The 27017-nt window shown below is 37.8% G+C and overlaps 2 protein-coding genes across 3 annotated transcripts in view; both read left to right on the forward strand.

The window, feature by feature from the left end:
• The first annotated feature begins 203 nt into the window (after positions 1 to 203).
• Positions 204 to 26593, forward strand: apip (APAF1 interacting protein). 2 transcript variants are annotated; one of them, XR_013325839.1, is made up of 10 exons: positions 204 to 421; positions 1169 to 1236; positions 2064 to 2164; positions 4705 to 4753; positions 4855 to 4972; positions 5266 to 5401; positions 7166 to 7333; positions 7430 to 7530; positions 24831 to 24883; positions 26531 to 26593. XR_013325839.1 is itself a non-coding variant. In XM_077712979.1 (9 exons), the coding sequence occupies exons 2-8, from the start codon at positions 1171 to 1173 to the stop codon at positions 7527 to 7529; spliced, it is 738 nt and encodes a 245-aa protein (XP_077569105.1). In that variant the 5' UTR covers positions 204 to 421; positions 1169 to 1170; the 3' UTR covers position 7530; positions 7638 to 7911. The 2 variants fall into 2 exon arrangements, 1 of the variants encoding a protein (XP_077569105.1); XM_077712979.1 differs by lacking the exons at positions 24831 to 24883; positions 26531 to 26593 and adding an exon at positions 7638 to 7911.
• LOC144194127 (leucine-rich repeat-containing protein 4C-like) overlaps positions 26576 to 27017 on the forward strand; it is a 40182-nt gene continuing 39740 nt past the window's right edge. The window contains exon 1 of the mRNA XM_077712978.1: positions 26576 to 26721. The gene's annotated coding sequence lies outside the window, so the exon portion shown is untranslated. The remainder of the gene's footprint in view (positions 26722 to 27017) is intronic.

The following is a 27017-nucleotide window of genomic DNA, read 5'->3' on the forward strand; positions in this document are numbered from 1 at the left end:
CGAGCACCCCCTGCAACTCTAGTGAGGATAAAATGGTTGAGAAAATGAGATGAGACGTTCTTGATGATAATGGTCACGACTTTGAAGTAAAACCAGGACTGTTACGACCTACAACAATAATTACAAAGTTTGGTATTATTACAATTGCAATAGGTACTGTGTTATTGATTTTGATGTCAATCTAGAAAAATATCTAATGATTTCTTAAAAACTAGATTCATCATTTAGTACCGTGGAGTGGAGGGACATCGATTGATTCACCCCATTAAAATGGAAGAGCATTACTGCCACTGTCCTGCGGGGGTCAGGACTGTGCTTTGAGGATTCCATGGTTGTCCCGAACGCCCAAGAAGAAGCAGGAAGACTCACATGTATCTGCACCTCGACATAATATCATTTTAACTTGGGCGATTACAAACTGGTAAGAGCTAAGATTTGATTTATAAGATTAACTGCACATCGATTTTTAGCGTCCGTAACTTGTAGGTTCTGCTGATTCTATTCAATATCCATGACCCGAGAGAATCATCACCTCATGCCATCATGTTATCAAAACTTGCACAAATTGATATTACGTTACAAATAAGAATTAGAGATTACTGCTCGGTTAGGTTTTCACATTCTGTTGTTATTTTTGCAGGAGCGATTTAACATATGAGAAAAATGCTTCTGATTTAATGCAGACAGATATATGCACGCATATATAGTATACCCACTTGTGTAGAGTTTGAATGTTCTGCTCGCGCCTGCGTGGGTTTCCTCCGGGTACTCCGGTTTCCTCCCACATTCCAAAAACATGCATGGTAGGTTGATTGGACACTCGAAATTGCCTCTTGGTATTGGTGTGAGTATGCATGGTTGTCCGTCTCCTTGTGCCCTGCGATTGGCTGGCCACCGGTTCAGGGTGTCCCCCGCCTCTGGCCCGAAATCAGATGGGATATGCTCCAGCACCCCTGCAACCCTAGTCAGGATAAAGCGGTTCAGAAAATGAGATGAGATTGCTGTTATGAATCTAATGTTGTGTCACTGTAGTCATAATGTTTGCATTTTTCAAAATACTACACAGCACCATTTGAGTGCTTTGTAAAATGTCAAAGGTTTTTATTTTTTATTTTTTTAGGTTGTACAATAGAAACACCTTCACTGAATGTGACTATTTTTTTGATAGAAATGACATCTTTTTGTGACCCCAACAATGGTGACCAAGATGCAAGTCAATGCTCATCAGAAAAAGAGGTAACAATGTTTTGGATGGACGAATACACACCTTTTGGAAAAAATATCTTTTATTATACCCTAACCTCAATAGTTCAATCCATGAACTGTTTTTTTTTTCAATGTAAAGTATTCTTCAAATGTATTATTTAATGTATTTATAGCCTACCAAAAGATCTTGTGTATTTTTGTAGGCACAAAATGTATTTGTGTAGGCACAAAAAGTAATTATTGATCAAAACAAATGAACAAACACTTAAGTGCTATTTTATTGTCTTCATTTGTTATCAGCATCATTGCTTCATTTGTGTATTTATCCAATCAGGCAGGTTTTTCAAAAGTGGGTGGAATATGAGCTACTACACAGTACTGTATTTTGCCGTTTGGCCATAATTATAGATACTTAAGTTCATTAAATTTCCAAGTCAGACTTTATTCAGCAGTAAGTAGTTTTAACCTGAGCAGTAAGTAGTTTTAGTCTGCAAAACATTGATGCACCCCATCACGACATAAAGCATGCGTAGTGGATCGAACCTTCCCGTTTGTGCGCCATTTAATATACCCCATGCCGTTTAATATACCAGGGTATATTAAATGGTGGGTGTATTAAACAGCAAAATACGGTTCATGCTATTTCAAGACATAAACATGTTCATTTTAATAGAGGCTTTGTTCTTGGCAGCAGCTAATAGTACATTAACAGGTTTATGATTTAAACAGTGGATAGTTATGATTACCATATTTATTCAAGTATAACGTGCACACATGTATAACACATCGAACAATAGAACAGGCTCTCGTGAATTTCCATTTTTAAACTTGATCATGAATTTCTTTTTGTGTTGTAGGACAAGGAGCATCCTCGTGTTCTTATTCCGGAACTCTGCCGGCTTTTTTACCAGCTTGGATGGGTGACAGGGACAGGCGGAGGAATCAGTTTGAGAAGAGGGTTCGTATGTAATGAGCTTGTGTTATGACTGTAGTGTATTTCTACTTTTATATAATTGTGATGTAAGACAGTGTAGTTTGTCTTCTCTTCCTGTTACGATGACTAAAAGTCTAACCTGGCACGATAAGAGCAACCTCAGTGCTAAATTATGCAAATATAGAACACTTTGATAGTCTACTATGAATCCCAATGTAATTTGCAATTTATGCCTCAACTTAAAGCTTTTTGTTACCCTCTAGACACTTTTGGGATTGTTCCGATTCAGCGGCGCATCAGCTGCTTAATGCTAGACTTTGGAACAAAATTAATATATTCCTCACAACCTTTTCCCGATAGTACATATACAGCTTTGAAAAATGTTGCTTTGCGTAAGATATTTCTTTCTTTGTCACTGCTTCGCTTGCTCGTACCTGCCCATTTGCCCACAGAGCTTGTGTTGACTCACAAGAGACACAATGCAGGGTTGTGACTAAATATCGGTGACACATGAAAACAAACATGCATCTCAATAAAGAGTCCAAGGGAATAAAAAAAATAAAAAATACATTTATATACTAGTCAACGCCTTGCGATTGGCTGGCCACCGATTCAGGGTGTCACCCGCCTCTGGCCTGGAGTCAGCTGGGATAGGCTCCAGCACGCCCTGTGACCCTAATGGGGATAAAGCGGTTCAGAAAATGAGATAAGATGAGATACTAATCCACAAGTAAATATTATAATTTATTTAAAAGGCCTGAAAAGACTTAATTCAACAGGAATTACACAAAGTTCCTTGCTGCCAAAATAGAATACAAGAAATGTATTTTTTCCCCCAATCATGTTTGTTCTCTAGTGTAATGAGCTGCCTATTAAACGAGCAAGTGATGCATTTCCCATGTTGGTATGATATGTCAAATTATCTCACATAGTTTTAAAACTGTCCCTTGTGTCACAACTACTGATTCCAAATATAGACATACCAGGGTACTTTCTGGTCCATACATCTTCCATCTACTATACATTATATTTCTGCTTCAGCTCTAAGGAAACAGTAACAAAGGATGGTCATTTTGATTGTTTTATAACTCCTAAATAGGTTTTTGTTGCTGGTTTTATTTGATAAAAGCTTTAAATTTGTATTCCCACTCCAACTCTTTATGCTGTGCCTAATGCCATCGGCCTGGCGACATCACATTAGCAATTTTAAAAGGCTAAGTAAAGAAATAACTATCTTTTCTGAAAGGTTTTCATGCCTATATGCATGTTGTGTGAGGTAAATCTGAGGAAATGTGTTAATCACCTACTTCTACTTGTGATGTGGTAGATATTTGATGCTAGGTTTGTATCTTTTTTTTTTCTTCTGTCTACAAAACTCGTCTGCCATTCCAGCAAGACTTTGTCATTGTGACATTTTACTCTCACCTTCCATGCCAGTGGTGCTTTGCAAACACATGCCCAGTCAAAACCATCTCCTCCTAAGATGGGTTTTAGGCTTTGCTCCCACTTCCCATAGAGCACACGCCCCAAGAGAACCATAATTTTTTACGGTCAGATTTTCTACGAATTTCTCTGCTACCTCCAGACGTAACGCTAGAAATGAAGCATGCCCTTGGAAGAATTGTAGCCGACTGCAATGCATCTAGTACAGGCCACTGTTTTATGACCACTGCTAGCCGGCATGGATTCATGGTAGCGTGGATCCCTGCCGGTCACATCTTTTACCATGGCTTACCTGAGTTTCCATTATATTTTTCCCCCAAATCGAGGCTCTATTTAAAAAAAAAAAATACATACCATACGATCATTCATCTGGTAGAAATGAGAAGTGAACGTTTAACTGTGTACCTCACATCTTGTGGTCTATGGATTGTGATAAAAAGTGTGTCCATTGTACTCTTGGAAATACTTTATTATCAAAACGTTGGAAAAAAAAAAGGAAATCATGTATTTACCTTATTTAGGCCTACCCAAAAAATCTTGCAGGCTGATGAAAATAAAACGTTCAATTCTATTACTCGGCATTTTGGCACTAAATTGTTTGCAATCTGCTTTCAATACTTCAAACATATTCATTGCATTCATAAACAAAAACAATTCTTTACATCCTAAAAAAAATACATTTTTATCCTTACCTTGCCAATGTCTCTCAACCAGCATAATGGCATTATCATTCATTTTGAGTTACGTGTGTGGTCAATAAAGTAATTGATCTAGTGTCTATTGGCACCAATGTGTTTCATAATGCCATGCCGCATCGACGATATGAACGTATACTAGGAACATGGCAGTGTCTCGCTTCGGGGAGTTCTGGCAGAAAAGGACAGTTGAATAAATCCTTTCTCTACTGTTAACACCTCCAATGGGCCCATTTACCAGGAAACCAGTGTGAGTGTCTAGTTTTTCACACACCATGAAACACATTTTGAAGCAAGCAGGCACAATAGTAACTCATGGTATGAGTGAGGGTTTCACGGATGACACTCATTATAGAAGAGGCCAAAATGTTCAATTTGGACTGTATTCAATATGAACACATTAAATGTTTGTTCTGTTACTTACAGAAATCACATCTACATTGCACCTTCGGGGGTACAGAAAGAGAGAATACAGGTCGGTAGCAATCACGGTGTAGTAGTGTATTGACATCTTCAGTGAGGATGGATTCATTAACAATAATTGGGCATGCGTGGGTGTGCGGGTGCATTACACAGGCGGAAGACCTGTTTGTTTGTGATGTGGAGGAACACGACATTAGCTGTCCGCCTGCATGGAAGAAGTTAAAAAAGAGCCAATGCACCCCACTCTTTATGAACGCCTATACAATGAGAGGTAAACTTGGTTTATTTGTTACCAAAGCAGAAAAGTGAGCTAAATATCAGTGGATGTCCACGTCAATGTAATTTAAGGAGTAAGGTTGGGTACAGAAACCTGGTATCAATTTGGTATTGTTGCAATGGAATACGTTATTATAATCATGAGAAGTTACGAGGGATTTCTGTGGGAAGATTAGGGAACTTCATTTAGAGTTTTTCTGATTCAAAACATTCTAGCGTCTTTTACCATGTCACATTCTCAGACAATTAAAATTGTTTTTAACTTTTTGTTTTGTTTTTTATTACAAGGAGCAAAGGCTGTAATTCACACACACTCCAAAGCTGCTGTCATAGCAACCTTGCTCTTTCCTGGTAAGGAGTTCAGGATAACCCACCAGGAGATGATTAAGGGGATCCGTAAAGGCACCAGCTGCACTAACTATCGGTAAGTACACAGATTTGTCAAAATTTTCCTAATAAAAGTGTTAAAAAAAAGAGTAGGATTTTGTTGCTGTGTTACAAATCCAACTATAGTACTTTAATAAAGGACAGCATTACAACATGCCTTAACATGATCTTAAATAAACACTATTCTGCAAACTCTTAAGTTCTTGAACTTTTGTACTGACTGTAGGTCTGTGCCTCGCCTCAATTTGTTATTGTTGGCTAACCACAAATAATCCATTAAGGTGGGGTTCATGCACTAGTTAAGTCATCTTTCTTACAGGAAATCTTACACTAAGAATTGGGCAAGGACTTATTTCTCGCAACTTGCTTATTTTATATCAGGGCTCCCCAAACCCCTGTCTGAGTCCCCGAACCACCCCTTTGACTGGTCCCCTTCTCCCATTAAACTTTATGATCACATTTGTAATTTAGCCAAGTAACCATGAACTGTTCTTTAGCTTAGTGCTTTGTGTCCTTGCTGCCACACATTAACCACTTCTTTCTCTGTTTCCTTTTATTCCCTCTGTAAGCCGTCATAATTTGCAATGCTTTCAAAAGACCATTGTCTTGCAATATGTCCCTTTTGCCGAGTATTTCCATCCTAGAAACACTGGATATGCACACTGTAGCATATTCTGCACTGTGTAACCCATAGTTGAACGAACCGACAAAAGAATAAGGCGATGAGCATTGAATATTGGCATTAACGTTAATATGAACCTCTGCAACATCTGCCGTTTCTGAGCTGTGGAAATACCTTATATTTCTTGGCAAAGTTAAAAACATTTAAAAACTACTTTGTTTTGCTTCTCCACCACCTTTGTCTACTTTGACCTCATATGTACCAATAAGTTTGGAGCGAATTTTCCCCTTTGTTATTTCCTCGCTGTTATAGGGAAATTTCTTCTTGCCAAGAGGGTATTGTTTGAGACAAAAACCACTGGGAATGCCCTTGTATTTTGAATGTCAGGATTCCTAGGTGACATTTTCAATACATTTTGCTGTTTTGTAATCCAATGTGGTGGGAAGTTTTTTTTTTTTTTTTTTTTTGGCTGACCTAACAAGAGACTGCAGGGCTGCTATTGCTTCAGTCTGAGGAGAATATTGACATTGATCATTGACTGCCGCCTTCAGAAACTGAGCGTCCTCCCCATTCTTGCATATAGGCTCTATAATTTTCATTACATTTTGCGGACTTGTTTAAGCAAAGATCGAAATAGATCAGTGGTTGTAAATTTGTAATGGGGTATTTCCTGTTAATTTAATCGCAGCATCTTTTTATAAATGGGCCCGTAGTGGCCTGGTTTTCAAATAATTCCAAGTGCATTTGTTCACAGCCCTCTATGTTGATCTAAAGAACGTGCTCTATCAGTTGTCAGTGCACCTGCAAGCCAAGCTGGAAAGCAATAGATATTTGGCACTGCAAAGCATTTTGTCAAACAATGATGATGAAGATTATCGCTCTAGTAGCAAAATAAACAGACATAAGTGTATATTTTACTTTTTACCTATGCATTCTTAAATTGAAACTCCACGAGGAAATAAGCCTTTATTTTTTACCTGTTTCATCCAGCACTAAATTAGGGAGACCCTTTTAAAAACCTTTTTGTTCATGTCTATTGCTCGGTAAATAACCACAATAATGTAATATTTTGACGTGTCTGTGTGAAAACAGCGCATCAAACCTCAATGCAGTGATATGTATGGTCTAGAAACATCATTGTCATGACTGATTGCCGTAATACGTCATTGCATTCTGCAGTTATGATGACACTCTGGTCGTGCCTATCATCGAGAATACCCCAGAAGAGAAAGATTTGAAAGATCGCATGGCACGAGCCATGGAGGAATACCCAGACTCGTGCGCAGTCCTTGTTCGAAGGCATGGAGTGTACGTGTGGGGCGAGTCGTGGGAAAAAGCTAAGACTATGTAAGTATTTCCAGTTTTGTTCAGAATTTACGTTGCTGGTGAATGTAATAACAAAGCGTGCATTAAACAATGTTTGTTTCTTCACTCTATATCCAGGTGTGAATGCTATGACTACTTATTTGACATCTCTATTCAGATGAAGCAATGTGGACTGGACCCTTCAGGTTTTCCGGTAGATGAAAAAGGAATACTTTGAGGTAAAGAGATGCATGTTGCGATGAAGGTCAGGAGTGTTGAATCAGGAGGCAGATTTTAATCATTTTCCTTTCATGCCATCCTTCTACAATTTTGACCATGATTGCAGATTCATAGTTGAAGGACTCTGATCTGGAATGACCTTGAGAGTACAGCTCCTAGCACTGGGGGGGAAAAAAATCACCATCTTTAGCATTAAAATACAGTTTATCTGCATTTTTTTGTCTTTTAATCAAACAACCAAGAATAGGTACATATATTCAAGTAGACTTTTTTGGGTGAATGAACTCATTGTCAACATTACTAAATGATACATGTAAAACACAATGAATAGCAGCAAACACTTGTTTCAAATGGATTATAAAGAAATATGACATCACAAATTCTGTCTTCTGCATTAATCACTTGCAGGTGAGTTTTTTTTCTTTTGGTTTCTAACAATGCCACAGTAGTATACACTTGCAGTGCATACTTCTAATCCTCTGCAGACTCAAACATTGTGAAAATGAGAGTTGTCCCTTCAATAAGCTCCCCCTGCTGTCCCATTTCCACAACCACTGTATCTACTCCAAACAGACTGCCACCAAATAAGTCAGAAGCTTATTTAAATTTAAATTGTGAGTATCCTAAAATGTCCCTATCACCTCTTTTTACTGGTGAGGAATGCTTGCAAACTAATTCATGAAAGAAATTCAACACTTGCCCATGAATTGAGATGACATTGTGAAGCCTACAATGTCATCCGAATCTGATGTCATAATGAGACAATAATGAAGTGTCTTTACAGTTTTGTTTACTTTGATATTTGTTGCTCACGGGTGATTTACAGAGGAATTATCTTTAAAATGCACATGACAATGTTTGAGGGGGAAATATAAACCTCAAGCCTGCAGCGATTACAAAGTCAGGATTCTGAGATTCATATGTATTTTACTTATTGTCTATCAACTCCCACATTGAGGGCAGGATTTTACTTTTTTATACAGCAGCCACTGTGGCGAGTGGATCCCTAGAGTTATGTACCACTCAGCATGTTCACTACACAAATTGATTTTGTTGGATAACGGCGGTTATGCACAGGCAAGTTACGCATTTGGTAAAAACAGATCAGCCGTAAAGATGAGAAAAATAAACGACAATACAATAGCGAAAATGGTTTTTAAGATGCAAGACGTTTGTGTTTAGTTTTTAAGCTTTACATCCATGTTTAGTAGAAGGCATTCATAGTGTATTGCTACCAAAATATCTGTTCATTTGCTTGCATTATGAAGTTCAATCCTTGAATTTGCTGGCTGAATTTGCGTTATTTATTGACTATATTTCTTGCAATTATACACTGTGCTCATAAGAATAAGGTAATTTAGTTGGTTTTCATATGGCTTAAGATACTTTTCCTTTCAAATAAGTTTTAGCTGTTACCAAGATTTCTATCAAATTTCAGAATTAGCATTGGGCAAAAGAAATTGCCGTTATTATTTTTGTCACATTCATTACTTTAAAATGAACAAGATATTTCATCTCTTCATTTACCCTCCTGTGATATTCATAAGGTTGCGAACAAATTTCATGTAATGTGATTATGATATAATTGCACATGTATGTGACTGTAATCATAAATACCTACTGTAATTCAAAAAGATTGGGAAACTCTTTAAAATGTATAAATAAGTAAAATAGTTAATTGTTTTCATTTGATAAAGCACTGGTATTGATACATCTGTCATTCAAAACGTAGAGAAAACCAGCATATGAACAAAAAAAAAAAAAAACAAGAGAAGGGCATAGATTTATATGCCCAACATTAGAATAGTAATGCCAACATTCTCATCGGTCTGGACATATATTTTTAGTATTATTATAATATCACGTGTTATCGTTTGTGTGATTAAAAGGAACCTATGGTTCAATGAACAAATGACTATTACTTTGCTATTACCGTGGATGCAAATACATTTTTCACCACCTAACCGTGATGAAATTGCTGTTTTCCAACATCATGCAGTAAAAGAGATTGTGGAATGGTCATAAAACATAAGTGCCACGATTGCAAAAATGTACATTAAATAATAATTAACTATGCAGATCTAGCAAAAAGTTTGTGAATTCATGAGTCAACTTATTTCTGTTTTCTCAAGCAAATTAAAAAAAGGCCCTTCAATCTTCAGTGGCACAACCTGAAATGACTCTCTTCAGGTTTGCACTTCATGTGAACTCCCTGAAAAAGCTTATTTGTTTTTTGGTGGGAATACTATAAAAACTGCAGAAATACGTTTTTGTAGCTTTATTTGAAATTATGATTAAATATCAAGTGTGTAGCGCTCAGCCTAAAAAAAAATCTCTTCAAGTGAATGTGTTTAACACAGATATCACACAGAGTAAAAATACATCAAAGGCATTCTCAAAGACAGTGACTAAACTATCTATGAATGCGTTTATCAATCCAGAATAAACAAAACGACTTGAGTTGGTCCAGACGTCAAATTATTTTATTTTTGCTAAAAAATCAGTCAAGGAGGTTCACGCTCATCAAGCTGTCCCCAACATGCCTCTTATTGGACATTAAAACCCCGAAGCAAGTTTCACCTCTCAACCATTCTGGCTCACTTGGCCAGCTCTTGCAGCCACAAGAGCACACATGTTGACTTAGAAGTCCAAAATACAGGGTGTGGAAAGGGCCAAAATTACTAATCGTGTGTTTTAAAAATAAAAAAAAACACAGTTTTTGTGTTAATGCTGTTATTATTGCATTTACCTGACCGTACATCTTTATATATTTCTACCAAGTAGTTTTGATAATGCCTGGGTTTTTCTCATGTCAGACTATTTTTTAATTGTATGATACTCTGCTACTCCGAAATGTCACAAATCTGTCAATTAGAAACTTGACATTGATTTAGTTTTGAAATGTTTCATCTGTGGTAATTCATTAAGACAGAAACATCTCAGTATGTGAACAACTAGACAGAAAGATTTGCAATATGTGAATAGCTAATAATCACTTGAATAACTGGATTTTGTGTGAAGATAATGAGTTAATGATAATGATGGACTAAGCCAAAGGCTGCAAACACACATTGTTACTAGCCTATACGCGTCACGTTGAATAAACAGGGCTAGTCTACAGTTACCAGTGCTTCTACAGGTTTCACCTCCACACTCTTGATGCATCGTTTCCTTGCATTTGCTTATGTCCTCTGCAAGCAGGAATGGTTTGATGTCTGCCAACCTCTAATGTGAATCAGCCTCTTATGCATGCTTATCACACTAGCTGCAGCACTTTGCTCTAGGCCTTCTTCTTCCTTTAATCCCTTCGCCCAGACCATACTTTATTTTCTTGCTTGCTCTGACTTTGCTGATAGAAATGTTAAAGGAAAAGAGCAAGGAAGCAGGAGACAGTAAGAGAGAGAGAGAGAGAGAGAAGCAATGTCAACATATTCCAAGAATGACAGTGCACCACCCTAGCTTTTTAAAATATTTTTCTTGAAAAGTAAACAATTTAATCAGTCAATTTATATAGTCATTGTCTGCCAGACAAAAACAACAAGAATGACCAAAACCAACCCAAGTTTGTGGTGCATCTATGTTTATTTTTCAGACAAATTTATGTTTTAAACGGTTGTATGCGCCATATATCTTCAATGAAACCAGGTGATAAGCAATTCTTTCAGAGGAAAGGTCCATTGTCAACCCAGTTTCTCTCCCTCTCCCTCTCTTTCTCTCTCTTTCTCTCTCTTTCTCTCTCTCGCTCTCTCTTTCTCAACTCTCGACCATCTAGATCAAGGGTGCCTAAACTATTCCACAAAGGGGATCAGATTTGTTTCAACTGAACCAGCACAGACAGTTAAACCAATGAAGTTTCTTCTGACACCAGCAGCACCTGATACCAATCACCTGATTACACTTTTAAGACAGATCAGATTTGTTAAAAATATATCCTTCTCTTCAGTTGGAATGAAAATCTGCTCCCACTGAGGCCCTTGAGGACTAGTTTGGACACCCATGATCTAGATTAAGGGAGCCCTACTCTGGTCATCGGGGGCCCCAATCCAGTCTGTTTTCAATGTCTCCCCCCACTATCACACCTGCATTAAAGGATCAACTCATCAACGCGCTGTCTAGAAGCTTGATAACGATCCTGATTATTTGATTCAGATGGGTTGGTGGAGGGAGACATGGAAAACAGACTATATAGGGACCCTCGAAGGCCCTATTTGGGAACCCCTGATCTAAAGATGTTGGCCGTGTGTGTACTAATTCTTGGTGTAGCTGCCGAGAGCGCGAATCACTGTTATATTTTTGCATTAATATAGATTGGCAGGAAGGGTTTTTCTCATTTGACTCCTAATCATTACTTCATATCGAATCACAACTTCTGCTTCATATACAATATTCATCAACCATAAGATCCACTGTAGGCATCCTATAACCACTTACGTTTACAACCACAATATGAAACTAGAATTTCTCAGAAAATTTGAAATATATTCTACGCAATTGAAATCTGTAGATAGAGTAAAGTTTTGAGAATTGTTTTATCATGAATACTGAATAGTGACATCACTGTGGGTTGTAAAATATTTAATGTTTTTCAACCAGAGTATTACACAAATTTTCATTCAAGTTGTCACTAATCTTACTACATACGGTTGAAGGAAAGATCCAAAATGATAAGGGGGTTATCCAACTTTTATCTGCTTTTAGGGTATACTTTTTTCTTTATGTTTAGTGCATATATAGTGTATAGTATAGTGCAATACATTAGTAAAGTCATGAAATACAGTCAAACTTAAAACACAAGTTCTGAATTTTTGGCCCTTTTCCCCCAAGTTTCCATTAGAGTTCAACAAATAAGATGAATTTCAGAGACGATTTCCTATGAGGATCTGTTGTGAATAGCTCTCTTGAGTTCATGCTTTAAACTATCGCTTCAAAAGGAACTATTAGCTCATTTAAAGTACACCGCATGTGCTCTGGGAATCATTTCATTTAGTTTCCTTCGGCATGTGTGTTGCTCTCCTCCTACCAATTACCTCTCCACCCCTCCCCCGAAGTGAAGCTCAAGGTTCTGTCATGCAATAGATATTTTGCCAAATCAAATTTGAATGGATTGGAGAGATGACAACCATTCACGATGAATGGATTTGTAAGGGACTTAGTTTCTTCTTGGCAAACATCCCTCCTCTAAAACACCAACGAAAGATGCTGGCTATGCAGCCACCCCTATCTCTGCTATCACTGCTAAAATATTGCAAATTCCAGAATGTCTTTCATGCATAACATGATTGGATACATCCAGTTGAGATCTGGCAGGCTCATTTTTAATCGGGTTACTTGTACATCTGCATCAATGGAACCGTGAGCCAAGTTGAGGTTGGATGGTACATTGTTTTATTGGCTACATATTTTACCATCAAAGAGACAGTTCTTTTTTTTTTATAAACTGCGGAATGCTGCCTCAGATGATACAAGAGCGTGAGATTAGTCCTTGGTTTGAACTTTGTAGTAAAAATAGAAAATCAGCTGTATGGTACAACAGGAACTACACCATCCTTCAGAAATTAAATAAAGCAGACTACATACTAGATAGAGCCTGTTCTGTATACTCGTGGCCGTAAGAGTTGTCGAGGTTATCCTGAGCTGACAGTTGCCCAAGTGTTCTCAATAAAAACATGACAGCGATGTGTTAAACAAACTAGGCTGTCTCATTTAAATCTCAAAAAGCTTGTGGCAAACCTTTTGGGCTGTTGTTACCACGGTATAATAGCAATGTTTTGTGTAGAGCCTTGCTCAGCTAAATGCTCTGTGCCCTCGTCCCCTGAACACACACACACACACACACACACACACACACACACACACACACACACACACACACACACACACACACACACACACACACACACACACACACACACACACACACACACACACACACACACACACACACCAGTACATGCTTACACAATTCATCTTAATCTCATTTGACCTTTTTCAGTGCAGGCATTTTTACTTAGTAACAAATTAGTTATTTGCAATTCCTTTTACTGGCTTTCTTTGTTGTATTTCTTAATCAATGGCTAAAGTGGTCTGGTTCATTCCTATCACTTCACTCAGCGATATTGACCACCCGCCACCCCCAGGTGCACAGGATGTTTACCACAGCACACATTGCAAAAATGAAAAATACTGGGAAATTGCCCGCATGCACAAATTGTAGCACACATTTCAAACATTAAGGTTGCTTCCCCGTGTTTATGGTCATTAGGTTATATTTCTTGATTTAAAGTGCTTAATAGATGTGTGGGAAGAAAAAAGAAGATAATAGTGTGCAAAAGTTTCTAAAAGACTTGCTTCTGAAATTGATGTCCCAGGTAAAGAAGCCTTTAGGTGTAGTTTGTGGCTGGAGGACAGCACTTGTTTTTTTTGGTTTACAAAGTGATTACTCAGACAAAGTAAAATTGTAGATAATAGGACAGAGATAAATAATTAAATAAATTAGTCGTAATTTTCTCTATTCCAAGCGGTCAGGATAGGAGCAGAGCAGTTAAACCAGGACTTCCTTCTCTCACTGTTGAGCTCTTCCAAATGCTTCCTCCGCAATGGCACTTAAACATGTGCTGCTATTCACCTCCCAATCAAACATCCTATCTAAAGATGTCATTTGTTCTTTTTGTATTAGCTCCTCCCACAACATGCAAATTAGGCAGATGCAATGATTCGTTTTTATTGGGCAGTTTCTAAAAAAAATCATGAGCAATACAGTTTGTGCCTGTTTTCCAAACCTTATGCTGTTGCTCTATAGTCTTTCCAGCATGTTCTGGGTATTTTTTTGTAATTCAGTTTTGTTACCTGCCCTGTGGATACCTAGAGAATAGTCCAGGATGAAGTCTGTCTTATATAGACTCCAGCTCTATGTGGCACTAAACAGGAAAATCACATAAAAAATGTATACATGAACTTTTAAAAGTCTGGCATCTACTGCTCTCGTGAGATCAAGATGTTCTTTTCCCCCAACAAACAGATAAATGAGCTAACAAAACCCAAAGTTTGGAATATGACAAGATTGGGCTGATTGCTACAAACGCCTGCAAAGCCTATGTAATAATTTAGACTTGCCAGCAGAAGAGAGGTCTTACTGTGCTCTTAGGAAACTGCAACAGCACCTCATCTGTCATCTGTCACCGTCTGTTCCGCCTATCTCCCAGGCCCAGCTGGAGAGCATCCTCTTTCTCTCCGAACCCACATAGATATACACAGCCTCAAATATAATGGATAAGGAAGTGTGCCTTGCCCTTTTTAAAGAGCATGACTCCATTTACACCTGCAATGTACCAGGAACAGTCTGTAGTTCATGGGTCCCTGTGTTGTCCTTATTCTGTCCATTTTTATGAACAAATAAAGACCCATGTACAACTCGCATGGCGCCTTTGTCCACCTTTTTTTACGTTATTTTCATCTTAATAGGTTAGTGTATTTTCCCAGCAATTATGGTGCTTGCAATTAAGATTATGCGTAAAATGCTCGTGTTATCAGGACAATAGAAATGAGTCATGGTGAGAGCTGCGCAACGGTTGTTTTCAATGCAAGACATCTTTATTTGGAGTTGGCTTCTGTAAATACATTAGACCTTCAGCTTCATTGTTTCCTCAGCACATTCTTATGTTTCTACACACGTCACACTATCACACTGGTCATTGTTTTACCTCCATGGGAGATTTTTATCCTGGTATATCTTAATGTTTTCCACAAACAACTAAATCTCTTCAATTAACCCCTGTAGCTAGCTCCCTTCTGAACATTTAGGTTTCTTTTCCATTGCCGCTTCTATTTTTCACTGTTTTGTGTTCATGTTTTAAGTTCACTGCTGATTGGTGCCCGTAACAAATACTGGTGTCACCTAGCTGAATTTGTATTTCCTGTTCACAAAAAGTAACTCACCACATGTGGTAATTCCAGTGGTTCGAAAAATATTGGCCCATTCTACATAGCTACCACGTTTCAAGATGGTCAGTGAATGAATGGCTGAGGAGGAATCTGCGTTGGCTTTTTGTTTTTGGTTTCCGGTTTCAGCAAAGATTTTTCATTTTGATACATCCCTAATATTTTTACATAGAGTATTGTTCCTTCATTCATTTCATATGCCGCTAATCCTCGTAAGGGTCACTGGGGTTTTGGAGCCTATACCAGCTAACAACAGCAAGAGTATTATGCTGTTTGAATGTATTTCTCTAGTATCATTCATTTATTTTCATCATAGCTTTTTACACTCAACCTCATGCCACTGATTGCCCATGGATCCTATACCGCCCCCACCTAAGTAAGGCAAATGAACCACTACACTATCAGTGACATTTTTCTATAATATTCTGGAAATAAAAGATTGCACATGCAAAATGTTGGCGTTCATGTCAGCAAATATTTTTTCCCCGTTTTGGTATGGGGTTATTGGATGGGTTTAGAATTAGGGGGAGTTTCAGTTTTGAGAAAGTGTTTTAAGATGGCTTTAATAACTTGAAACGAAAATTGAAGTAAAGCTGAACCAGGTTCATTGAGGGGCTCAGACTGTTAAGTGGAATTTTTTGCTTTATGGACGGTATATAATGTTTCTGGGGAAGAGGTAAGTTAGACAGTGGAATATGTCGAGGGAAGGTGTTACAGTGGGTGTGAGGATAGTTGCTTGAAGGTTGTTGGTGGATCATAAAGATTTCCTCGTTAAAATATGCCATGGGTGAACTGCAGTAGGCAGTAGAGTGTAATTAGAGTGATGGAGAATCCAGGGGGTCTTTGTGAGTAATGACAATAGGACTCTGGAGATATAGGGACTTCCTGTTTCGTTGATGGTCCTTATTGGGAGTTCGAGCATCTTAGAGTTCTCTAAATTAAGTTTATTTGTTGGTTATGATTACACGAGTTTGAAAAAATTCACAAGCTGTCTTCTTTAGGTTTTCATGTGATGGTTTTGAAGATGTGCTAAAAAAAACGGTGTATTCCATCATAGTTTTGGTGCAGCTATATCAAATAAAGGACAAACTCACACTTGAACAGACAGTTAAAATGTTATAAATTGCATTGGTTTGTTGCATGTTGTTTTGTGTTTGTTTTATTTTGCACTTTTTTAACATTTCTAAGAGAAACTGTGTTTACATTAATTTAAACACATCTAAATAGCTGAATATTTTCAATGTAGTTCCTCAGTACACTATCTTAGACAACAAAGACGAACGACAAAGTTGTTGCCATTCATCCTACCATATTCAGAGGTGGATATTAAAACTTCAGTTCACATTGTAACAGGAGCTAATGGTGATTTTATGCTGATGATACCTTATTTTATTGTGCTGGTGTCTCCAGTAGAAAACCACTTCTAGTGATATCTCGGCTCAATCTGTACCCTTTTGAAATAACTCAATCTTGTCCATCAATATTTAACACTAACACATACCTAATCTGAATCTTTATCTCCGAAAAGTTGCCACAGTCTCCTCAATCATTTTAACCTTAGATCTTAGTTTAATAGTGATGTTCTTAGCCTGAAATTCAAGATACACAAATTGGTTACAGCTCCCAATATTTTCCACTCAGCTTTGGCAATTATTTATAAGGTAAGCAGAGGGGTTTGATTGTCCCTTGACTCCAAAATGAGGGAGAAAAAAATCAGATTTAAGATATAAAGGTATCAAGACCTTTATTTCTTTTTGCTTTCAAGTTCAATCAATGAAGCAATAAATCACTCAATCGATCAATCATCTTAACCAATTATCCTTACAAGTTTTAGTTCGATTTTTTTCATTAAAAGGGGGAACATATTGTGTATTTTTCTATTTTTTCATGCTTTATATTTTAATTAAAAGAAGAATGCATGAGTCAGTATGTGCGTAGGTAGGTGCAGCATCCAGCAAACAAACTGGGTGGGTTATATTTAGAGTGTGATGGGGATGATGACTGTCTTACTGATCTGGCAACCCTAAGTGCAGACGACATTGGTTCATGATCAATACATGGGCATCAACATGTGCCTCGTGTGAGATTTAAAATGTTATAATATTAATAATTATAATATATATATATATATATATATATATATATATATATATATATATATATATATATATATATATATATATATATATATATATATATATATATATATATATATATATATATATATATATATATATATATATATATATATATATATATATATATATATATATATATATATATATATATATATATATATATATATATATATATATATATATATAGATATATATATATATATATATATAGATATATATATATATATATATATATATATATATATATATATATATATATATATATATATATATATATGTATATGTGTGTGTGTGTATATGTATATATATAGATATGTAGATTTTCTTTTTTCTTTTATTATTACTTTTTTTAAGGGCTCTCGTGCGCCCTCACGTATATTGCATTCTGGGATGTTGCCCATATTCCCCATAGCTAGAACTGGGCCTGAGACACAGAATATACTTTAAATGGTTGATAGTGTTAGTTGTTACCAAAATACTAAATTTGCCTGGAAGGCAGACATTTATTGGTAGCTTACTCCATATGCAAAAGTCCGGACAAGATTGAACCAACTTGTTTTTCTAACTGTTTTTTTCTCAAATAAATATGACTTTCCTTGAATTTATTCTTTCATTCATTATTTTTTTTCTGATCCTATTCCTATTGATTGGCCGCACTCTGCTGCAGCTAAAAACGATAGGTACGTGGTGTGGAGGCGTTTTATGACTTGTCCTCATCCTCTCTCTATCCTGCAAAGTGCTTAACGACAATCAATCTTAACTCCTCTCTTAAGGAGATAGTATTGACCACGAGCATAGTATTGATTTGTAAAATGCCCTCAAGGTGGTCTTGCTACAAGCCCTACCTGGCTGCTTGTAAGAGAAACAGTGATTTATAAATAATTGGGCATAGGAACATTCATAGTAATATACTATTTACAGGATTCGAAAAGATAAATGAACGCAATGTGATGGTTACCTCACTTGATTAACGTTCCTTTTATGTTTAACTCATATGTAAATAATTTACAACTTGAGTCTGCAACACAATAAAGCTTGCTACAATTGTTTAGGGACCAGGTACATCTTAATGACTATTCGTCTTATTTCAATGTGTTATAATTCAATTTTGTGAGTCGCGGGGTGTGCTGGAGCCAATCCCAGCCAACCATGGGCACGAGGCGGTGGGCACCCTGAAGTGGTGGCCAACCAATCACAGGCCACAAAGAGACGGACAACCATTCATTCTCATATTAACATATAAACTCCACACAGGAAGGTCCAAACCAGGGATTAAACCCTTGATCTCAAAATTGTGAGTTGACGTGCTACCCACTCACCTTCCAGCCCACCTCAAAATTATCAATTGGGATGTATTAAGACATTTCCATATTCATACAGAGGCAAAATAATCGAACTTAATAGCAAAAGCATCTGTTGAAAATTTTGTGTACACTCCAAAATTGCGTGTTTCCTGCGTCACCGAGAGATGAATGGAAACGGCTGGTGACAAAAAAGTAAAAATAGCATTTTAGAAACCCACGAAAATCTTACACTCCCCGGAAGCACCTTGTCTGTACTCACATCGGAGCTACGAGAGTTGTTGTAGATGCATTGCCATCTGGTATCATACTTACGAATCAGCAGTGAGACAGCCTATGGCAACGAGTGACCCACATTTCAAGCAGGGTGACTGACACTGTAAGAAATGTGCCATTAGAAAAGGAGATGTTTGTTTTTAAATGGGCGTGTGAAAAATTTTAATACGTAAAAGTAGTTTTGCACTTGTGCGGGTCACTATAAAAAATGTAAATCTCATCTTTTAAAAAATAACTTCTATGTTGCTCAGTCTATCCGCCTACACATGAGTTGTAGAGGTTCACTTGCCTGACTTCGGTGGGGACTGGCGTGGGCTTGAGTCCCGCTGGTGGCGATATGATTGGGGGTGCGTATGGTCATTGTCTCACTGTGTGCCTTATGGTTGACTGGTAACCAGACTAGGGTGTAGTCTGCCTTTCTCCCAAAGACAGTTGGGTTGGGTTCCAGCAACCCTTTCGAGGATGGGCGGCATGAAAGATGAATGAATGAATGAACGTTGCTCAGTCATTGTAGGATGCAAAAAAATGTGCCTATTAAAGGTTCTGTGGTATTGGTCCTTGCCTAATTGGAAAAGCGAATGACTCACAAAGTGTGCGATGTTATGGGCTAGAAAGAAGTGATGACACTGGGCTTGCGTTTGTGATGACAACAACACGCATTTTTAAGCACACCTAAAACAAAAACTGCCAAAAATCAGACCAAAAGGGCTTCTGGTTATCATTCAGCTTGTGCATATATGTATTTTCTAACTGATTTCATGTATTCAAAAAATAAGTCATCCAATTACGTACCAGGAGCTTTATGTATTCACTACGGTTGTTATGTTTTTCCAAATTAATTCTTATTCTTGCTGCAATAAAATAGTACTAGCCATCCTCAGACTTGAATGAATCATGCCTCTTATTATGCTGCATGCACTTTGACAGTTTATATGTGGCGTAATCATCAAAAGTCAGAATGGGGAAATTTAGAGACTGTACCAAAGGCAGGTCCATTAAAATAGTAAATGGAAACAGGTGAATATGACCTATATGTTTTCTATTAAATTTTTCATTAATACATTAATAATAAAAAAATAATGTTAAAAAAATATGATGTTGACTACTTATATATTGATTATTTATTTTTTATTTATCTTTTTTGTTGTTGTTATTTGTGCACTTTGTGGTGACAATTTTAAATCTCATTATACTGGTGTAATCACACTAAAAGCATTGCATTTCATTCAAAATCAGTTGACATTTTCATTTATTTTTGTTCAAAGAGACTTTGTATTTCTCTATCTTTTATATCACTAGAAAATGAAGTGAATGTACAAATAACATCACCTGATGGTGTGCCCAGTGAATGTTTTATGTTTCTAACTCAGATTACACCCACCACATCAAATACAACAGACACCCATTGATTTTGACATTTCTCACTGCTGGAAGCACTCAAACCAAAGAGAAGCATCATAATTCACCAGGTTTACTTTATTTGAGGTGTGCAGTGTTCATGACAAAATACCAAGACGTACTAAATTTCCCTTAACTGCTGTCCTTGCATTCCTCATTGCCAAAAGCATTTGCATCAATACATTTACACTTACTGAGCTTTGAGTTCATGCTAAGAAGTGAAACAGTTCGTATTAAAAACAATACACTAACGTTGTGTTGGCTTCTGACATTTTGAGTTAATGATCCGTTCGTTTGTTTCAGCTTTTTCCCTTTACTTGTTTTGTATGTTACATTTAGCAGACACGTTCTCACACAAAATGCATTTCTTGACTCAACCCACCACCAGAAATCCAACTTGGGTCCCCTGGATGTCGTTAGAGAACCCAGGCAACTGCACAAACACCTGGGTGCTTATGTTTATGGTAATATTCATAATTAAAATGCCCAAAATCTGTCGGCATGCGTCTGAATTTACATGACATGTATTTAAATGGCATTCAACTTCAAGGGAGACCTGGAGTAATTAATCATAATCATTTATTCCTAATATAATTTGCAGTCGTCCTTTTTGCCTGCAGGAGCAATATTTTTGACCGTTGCCCCAGCTAATGTTCTCAGCGTGTTATGTTTTCTTAATCCTCAGAGGCTTTCCTTGTAATGTGCATGTACAAGAAAATTCCATTTCAATAATGTAATTTGAGGGAAGCACCGTCCATTAAGGTTTATGACTGTTCTTTGAAAGGCAGCCCAGAGGCCATGTGCTTAGCATGTTCCGACCTTCTTGTGCGTTCTTTGCATGTTCTCCCCATACCTGCAAAGGTTTTCTCCGGGTACTCCAGTTTCCCCCCGCATTCCAAAAACATGCATGGTAGGCTGGTTGAACACTTAAATTGTCATAGTGTCAGCGTGAAAGGTTGTTCATCTTCTTGAGTGCTGCGATTGGGTGGCAACCAGTTCAGAGTGTGCCCAGGCCTACTGCCTGTAGTTGGCTTGGATAGGCCCCAGCACCCCCTTGACCTTTGTAAGAAAAGGTGGATGGAAAATGAATGGATGATTTTTTTTTTACCTTGAACATGACTCAAAGATTTTATGGTAATAAAAACATTTGTAACAAAAAAATACATCAACGGCAGCATGGTTGATGGGTGGTTATCTTTCCTGCCTCAGTTCTGAAAACAAATCCCGAGCTATTCCCTTCCTGTATGGAGTTTGCATGTTCTCCCCATGCTTACTTGGATTTTCTTTTTGTATGTTGTTTCCTTCCAAAATCACAGAAACATACACTGTAAGCTAATTCAACAATCAAGTTGTCCATAGTTATGAGTGTGTGCATGAATATTTTTTTCGTCTGGTTGTGCCTAGGGGGATTGGCTGGTAACCAATTCAGGGTGTACCATACCTACTGCCAATATTTAGCTAGGATAGCCTCCAGCATTTATGTGTCCCTCTTGTGGATAAGTGGCATGGAATGATTGAAGAAAAAAAACACTTTGTATTGTGTACCTTTGTGCTCTCAAAACTTTTTCTGACATCAATCTCATTGATAACTAAGATTGTTTGAACAATTACTACCCTGTGCAGGCATTAGTTAAACTCAATGTAATCATTGTGCATGACAATCATTCTGACAATTAAATTATGATAACTAAATTAAAAACAATCTTATTCCACATTGTTTTCTGTCAAATACAAACACAATAACAGGTTTTGTCATAATGATATTCTTGCCAAGCATAAGAGTTCAGTTTCTCTTTTTTTCAGTCTATTTATTTGCATGTCTACCTTTCATCGACTTCTGTGGTGAGTTACCCAGAGTCAAGTGCACATCACATTTTTTTTTCTTTTTTTTTGCATAGAAAGTAAAGAATTTAGTGAAATGAAAATAAAACATTTGCTCAACATGTCAGTGTTCCTTGTAAGAAAATTATGGCTCATACAGTCCAGCTGGCCAAACTTAGATTTAGCGCAGCAATGCAATGTTTGTAAGCGTTTTATTCCCCTCCATCTGGATCAGGTTTGAAAGTAAGTAAACACAGATGGGTTACAAAATGAAGTGAAGAAATGTATAGAAAATTTCCCAATCTTAAGGACTCTTTGAATGCATTTATTGTCATTATACAAGTATAATGTGAGTTAAAGCGTCACCACGAAGTGCACATAACAACAGCAATTAAATAAACAATCAATAAATAATAATTCTGAATAAATAATCTTTAAATAAGTAGTCAACAACATAAATTAATAACGTGAGGTAAGTGCACCAATGACCACAATGCAATTAATGTATATAATGTGATGCAAATGTTGTTGTTTTTTTTAACAGTGTGTCTTGGAACATAATAGACCAGTCTGCATAAACACGGGGGACTGGTATACAAGGGGTAAGTCCCTGCTGTTGTGCCTTGTTCATGGAGCATTTTGGTGGATAAAAGGTGTGTTTGTTTTGCCACTAAATGGTCAAAGTTTCACCACAAGGTCTTGCACAACAGTGGTCTAAGGCAAGGCAGGTCAATTGTCATGTAGTTTGGACACCACTGTTCTATATTCATTAATTCCTAAAGAGTATAGCAGATATTTCCCTACCAAATTAATCTTTTTTTTCATGTATGTGGAAACTACATGTTTGTCATGTCATGACAATAAATCAATCAATGTAACACTGGAAGGTGTCTGCCATGAATTTGATTTGCAGTAAATAACACTGTATCTATCAATAAAAAAAACAACACTTTTTCTACTGCAAGGCATGTAGCGGAATAAAGAGGTGGATGATGTCAATTTCTATTGCTTAGCAACATGTGAAATGGCACGGGCAGGAAATCATAACAAACCTGAAGGACTAAATGGATGGAGGTGCATAGTATTTCTATTTAGCGTGATAGTGCCTTATGACATATTTTTCTACAGATGCACATGTGGATCAGTTCACTCTGACCTAACTTATTATTGTTCTTCTTTAACATGTAGGACATTATTGGGACATGATAGAAAATGTTAGTCTGAACAGTCTCACAAAAAAGATCTGATATATCAGATTTGCGTATTAGAAGAAATGCAATCTGAATGGAGCAGCCTATGTTCGACTATTTTCAAGCCTCACTGTGTATACTTGGAACTCTTTTCAGTGTCTCAAATTGGATTTTATTTTTCCACATTGCAAGAATTAATACCTCTAGGACAATGCTTGAATGAATACATAATCCGGCGAGTTTGGCTGGGCTGAACTACCGATTTAGTGTGTGATTTGTTACGGCCAATTGATATTTAAAACTATTAAAAAAGGAGAAATTGATTTGAAAATATGGAATTTTAGAAAAAAATATTTTCATTGTATTCCCAGACTCATACATATACATACATATATACTTACTTTATTCTATATTTTCTTTAACTGATGGTATTTTTTTGCAATATATTGAGCTGTTTTTTTTTTGTCCCGACTGTCAGATTGAATGAGGCTCGTCAATAATAATCCATTGGGGCATTCATTCATTCATTTCCTGAACTGCTTACACTGGCAAGGGTCACGGGGGGTGCTGGTGCCTATCCCAGCTAACTACAGGCAGCAGGCGGGGGGGCACCCTTAATTGGTGGCCAGCCAATCGCAGGGCTCAATGAGACGGACAACCATGCACTCTCACACTCATATCTAGGGGCAATTTAGAGTGTCTAATCAGCCTACCTTGCATGTTTTGGGAATGTGGGAGGAAACCAGAGTACCCAGAGCAAACCCACACAGGCCGGGGGAGAACATGCAAACTCTACACGGGTCAACATGACCTGGATTCGAACCCAGGATCCCAGGCTGCGAGGTTCTGAGTCAAAATATCACACTTTCAATATGTTATGTTCGTATGTACTACTTGGCTAGAAATACTTTTGCCTTGAAAAATGAAACAGATTTTACTTGACATTCTACCTTTTTATTATAATGTACTTTGTACAATTAATTACATGTCCTATTCTAAACGTGTGTGTTTTAGCTATACCCTCCAGCTGCCATTTGCTGTGGCCTGGGTTCGGTTCTCGCTTGTGGGTTGTGTCAGGAAAGGCCTCCGGTGTGAAACGGGTGTGCCAAGTCTAACATGAAAATCGACTGTTTGATTGTGGTGCTGTGGGAATAGACAAAAGTGATGATTGTGTGCATGTGTATGTATACATAGCCATGTTTTTTTTTAACTCTGCTTATCCTTTTCATGGTCACAGAGCCCTGGAGTTTATCCCAGCTGAATTTGAGCGGAATCCTAAACTGGTTGCCGGTAAGTTGTTGGAATTTTAGTAATACTACTACTAGCAACTACTAAACGTCACATAAGAAGGCACAGTTGGACTTTTTTTTTTGGCGATGTGGATGTCAAAGAAATGGATTCATCATGCAGTGGTGTTCAATATTACCATATTGGCTCGAATATAAGTCGATCTTGCTTTTAAGATGATACCTTTTTTAAAACTCAAGTTTGGAAAAACTTTTTAAAAACGAAATTCAATTTTTATACAGAACTTAATCACAGTACATCTGAAACAAATGGTTATAACAATATGTTCGAGAGAATATTTTGCCTCGATCAAATCATGCAAAAACTGAATCAGATCTTAATATCTGAACATTTATTTATGTAAACAAAAGTACAATCACATTTGCAAATGAATGACTTCCTGTTTTTGAAATGTAAATTTCCCAATCTACTGTGATAAAACAACAACATTGCAATAACTACATTAAAAATCAGAGCATTCGCTTTCAATATATCTGGCGCCGTCTAGCGTTGTGAATGGACATAATGTCCAGACCCTAAATTTAAGACAACCATCACTTTTTCAGTCTCATTTCAATGCAAAAAAAGTCACCGTCTTATATTCGGGCCAACATGGTAAATTCCAACATGTTGACTGACTCACTCCAAGGATGAGTTTGTGATGAGTGGACTGGAGAAGAACGCCTGTAGGTGGCAACCATACCTCATGAACTGTTCGCGAGCGCGCGCACAATCATGCACGCGCACGCACTATATAGAGTTAATGCGTTAATGCCATTGATCCCTGATAATTGACGACCGTTGTGTGATTAAACGGCAGATGGACGCCCATCCAAAGTGGTCCCTGGGTGATGCGCACACTTGCAGGCTCCCGTGAGTCCCTACGTGCGCGTGCACGTGCGGGACGAGGAGGAGGTGGGAGGAAGGAAGCCGGTGGCCAAAAGCTGCTTCGCTTGCATCGCACGGATGCCACTTCGTAGCGGCGGAATTATTTCTAATAGCCGCGCTTATACAATCGATATATCGAATTGCTTGGGGTGGTGGGGGTGACACCGGGATGGCGATTTTCCACATTCGATCGGATTGAAATTGCCGATTACCCTGTCCCAAGACGTGTGATGCTTATAGTGGAATGACTATTTTTATTTTTTTTAAATTTTGGATGGAGGTGTTCCCTTGCTGGCAATACCTTTTAATGTCAATTTTCACATGTATCTGCTAAACCATTCAAGTGGGGGTGATTGACGAACCTTTAGCACAAACCTTCAGGTTTAGATCTACGTGGGTTTGCGCATTTATAGTTGCTTTTCTCCCTCTCTCTCCCTCTCTCTCTCTTTCTCTCTCCCTCAACGGAAAACATGCCAGTGGGAGTCAATTTTGGGCTTGACTGGTTTGGGTAACAAGGGCGCCATCACAGACTCGACTCGATCCCCCCCACACACCCCACCATCCCCCCACCTCCACCATCACCATCATCAAAAACTCTGCAGGATCTTCCCCCCCCCTCTCGGTCCAGATCGGAATATCTTCAGGTCGCCGTCCCGTTTATAGAGGTGGTACCGGTCCAATAGACGGGGTTACCGAAGAAGCAGCTGGCGTGGATTCGTGATCCACGCAACACTTTTCTTCAGTCTTTGGCATTTTTCGCAGGCAAGAGCATTCTGACTTGTGATCGAGAAGGAGACTCGGACTGCAGCAGCCCCCCCATCCCCAAAAAAAGAAGCCCCTCTCACATGGAGATTTGCGTCTCGCTCGTACTGCAAATCTTCCAAAAACGGGGGACCAGGGCCCTGCTGATGTTCCATTCAACGCTTCCACTTTCTATCCCCCCGATGAAATGCGTAAGTATTTGATTGCATTCACCTACATTCAACCCATCTCCCATTGACTGATTGCAATGCGGAAAACGGAGGTACTTCAATTTCATACTTGAGAATATACTTTTTTTTTAAAAAAATGCCTTGCAACGTCCATTTCATCCCCTGTGCTTCTTTTTTCTTGCTATCTGCCGCATCCGCGCGTGCGTATGCGTTTTGTGCGCGTGTGTACGTGAATGTATACACCGTTCAGACGTATAGATTTTTGCTAGATGGAGATCAAATAGATAGAACTGGTAGAAGAGGAGAGCTATGCAACA

This window comes from Stigmatopora nigra, chromosome 3, assembly GCF_051989575.1.
Source record: "Stigmatopora nigra isolate UIUO_SnigA chromosome 3, RoL_Snig_1.1, whole genome shotgun sequence".
NCBI classification, from domain to species: Eukaryota; Metazoa; Chordata; class Actinopteri; order Syngnathiformes; family Syngnathidae; genus Stigmatopora; species Stigmatopora nigra.